Raw genomic sequence first — 2848 nt, 5'->3', positions numbered from 1 at the left:
AGCTGACATCAGGAGGGACAGAGTCCAAATTGGATACTGTCCACTTTTTATGAGACCTCTCATGCAGAGAGCTTTAGAAGGAACAGATCATTTTTATTCTGATTTCAAGAGCTCTGAAGGTAGACTGAAGGTCAATTCCTGTTCTGAAAGGATAAGTGTTCTGGCCATTGATAAGGGCTGTAAATGATATAATTAAATGCAAAAGTTTATTGCATCCTGCACAGTATCCCATTGGCACTGATATAAGACACCAAAGGCTCTGAGCAGGTCCTAAATGTTCAGTCTCCAGCATCTTGATTTTTTTTCTACACAATGATCCTTAGGTTCTGTTCCCTGCTGCAGAGCCCCCATGACTCAGATGCTGCACGGACTCAACCCCGGCTCGGTCCCTGCATCCCTGCCAGATGCACCACGTGCTTTCAAGTCTAATTCTGGAAAGGTGGAAGAAAACATGGTTGGGAAAAATGAGGGAGGGGAGGAATTAAAAAGAACCGTTATCGTTTCTCCCTCCCCTCTTACCAGGTGCATCGTTATCTCTCCCCACCCCACCCCGCCCCAAATCTTATTTTTTTCTCTTTAAATTGTACACAAAACAACAGAACACATTCACAAGCCACTTGTTGGCACTGTGTACCTGAGTGAGAATTTTCTAGAACATTATAGAACAAATAGCCATAAAGTTTATTTGAAAAAAAAATAATAATAATAATAAAAGGTCGAACGGGTAAGACTTCAGTGCTTGGGTATAGCAGCTGAATTACTGGCATTATGTTACCCATAGCTTATTTTGTCCTCTCTTTTTTTGTTTTGTTTTAAATCTCTGTCATTATTGACTTCCTTGATAAGGGTTTCTTCCTCTGAGCCTTTTGTCTTTTTTTTTTTTCTTTAGAATTCCTTTCTTGCTTTTTCCAAAGTTCTCAATGCAGGCTGATATCTCCTGATAAGCTGATGTCCCAAACTAGTTAAGACTAAAAAGTTTTAAGTAACAGTCAGTGTGTGAGGGTAAAGTTCATGTGCTTGGCCACTGGGTAAGAAACCAGATGGAGCTCTCCATTCAAGTCCTCCGAGGTCAAAACCAAGAGTGGGAACCCGTGATCAGTTGGCTTGTCCCGCAATGTGATTTTCGCTATCACTGCCGTAGTCTACATCGGGGTCCTCTTCCTCGTCCTCCTCATCTTCGTACATTTCGCCGTTGAGGTCCTCGCTCTGCATCTCCTCTTTGACGTGAGAAGTCTCCTCGTTTTTGATGCCGTAAGTGCTCTGGATCATGGGCATCCCGGGCTCTGGGCTACTAGATACACTCGAATGCTCGGAGGGAAGATGTGGGGAGGGCATTCCTGTCATGGCGATGGCTCCTGGGTAGACGACACCGGCTGTCGCAATAGGAATCTGGGCTTGCTGTCTGTGGGCGGCAAAGGAAAACAGGCATGAACAGTAGTTAAACATGTAAACGGGTGGCTCTTCTCTCCCCCAGTTTTTAGAGTAGAGATGGAAGGTCTTCAGATGTTGCTGGAGGACAGTTCTCGCCAGCTCCACTTAGCTTGGCCAATGGTGAGAGGCGCGAGATTTATTTATAAAAATAGATAGATTTGTAGTTCAGCAACATCTGGAGAGCCACCTACTGTTCATCTCTTTCTCTGCTGCAAAGTCACCGTGGTTCAGATTCTGCATGGATTCAACCTGGCTTGGCCCCTTCATAATGTGCCTTCACGTTTGTTCATTTGTTCGTTCATTCGTTCATCCATTCATTCATCCCACCAATCATTTCAATCAATTCTTATGGGTGCTCTATCAACATGCAACTCATGTTAAGATCGTAAGCGACATCCCCCTGTAGCATAATAAAATGTTAAATCCCCAATAACTGCCTAGGCAAGTTGAATGGAGGGGAAAAAACGATACCACACAAATGAAAGCAAATATACGTGTCCCAGGATAATGTTGCAGGATTCAATCTGGGTTGGTCACTGGGACCAGGGGTTTAGTCTTCCAAGCTTTCGGACTAGTGCTGAAGCCCATCCTCAGGGAACTTCTTTCTACCAGGATATGTGCTTTGGGCTATTCTATGTGTATTATTTATGCAGTGCCTGATTGTGTGTGGCTTTTTAGTTGTTGACGGGGTGTTGATGTCTGGCTACTAAGTCATTGGCTGTTGTTTCTTTGTGCCGCCAAGTCCTTGGCTCCTAAGTACCTGATAAACTGGTAGTAAATCATCACTCTTGTTGAGTGAGGGGCCCGTTTCCCAGGCTTCAATCATTTCCCTGACTATCTTTGTACCTGCTCAGCCAACAATCTTAATAGCCGTGAAACTGAATGTATGTGCTTGTTCATTTCAATGTGAGGCTACCAATGAGTTTGGGTCTCCTCATCTGACCACTCCCTTGAGTTCTTGCAATCTGGTGGTAAATACTACGCCTAGAATAGCCCAAAGCACACTCCACCATTCTGGTACAGAGAAGTTCCCTGAGGGTGGGTTCCAACACTGAGTCCAAAAGCTTGGAAGACTAAACCTCTGGTCCCAGTGACTGACCTACAGTAGGTTGGGTCCAGATACCACACAGCCAAATAACAACACTGTAGCCATCTTGCACAGCCTCAACATATAAAAGAACCACTCGTTTTGGGTTCTAAAAGCTTTGCAGAGACACTTTTATAAAACCTCCATGAAACAAATGCAGGAGGGCAAGCATTGGAGTTAAGGTGGGAGGCAACATCGGACAGTTGGGCTTCTGAATCAGAGATTTAGCCCTCTAATTCTTATAGCTGGTTATTCAAAAATGACACTGAACGGGAGAAGATTTGAAGCCACTATTGTTGATTTTATTCGGGCTGATGATCTCTCCTTTTT

At 44.2% G+C, this 2848-nt stretch overlaps 1 protein-coding gene across 1 annotated transcript in view; it reads right to left on the bottom strand.

Annotated features, from left to right (window-relative positions):
• Positions 1–911: 911 nt before the first annotated feature.
• SOX5 (SRY-box 5) overlaps positions 912–2848 on the bottom strand; it is a 106074-nt gene continuing 104137 nt past the window's right edge. Inside the window, exon 9 of the mRNA XM_015825047.1 lies at positions 912–1402. Coding sequence (XP_015680533.1) covers positions 1096–1402 — 307 coding nt within the window. The 3' untranslated portion in view covers positions 912–1095. The remainder of the gene's footprint in view (positions 1403–2848) is intronic.

Source organism: Protobothrops mucrosquamatus, unplaced genomic scaffold, assembly GCF_001527695.2.
Source record: "Protobothrops mucrosquamatus isolate PMUCROS unplaced genomic scaffold, P.Mucros_1.0 scaffold2459, whole genome shotgun sequence".
Lineage (NCBI taxonomy): Eukaryota > Metazoa > Chordata > Lepidosauria > Squamata > Viperidae > Protobothrops > Protobothrops mucrosquamatus.
Note: the sequence above shows the minus strand (reverse complement) of the source record. Positions and strands in the feature narration are given on the sequence as shown.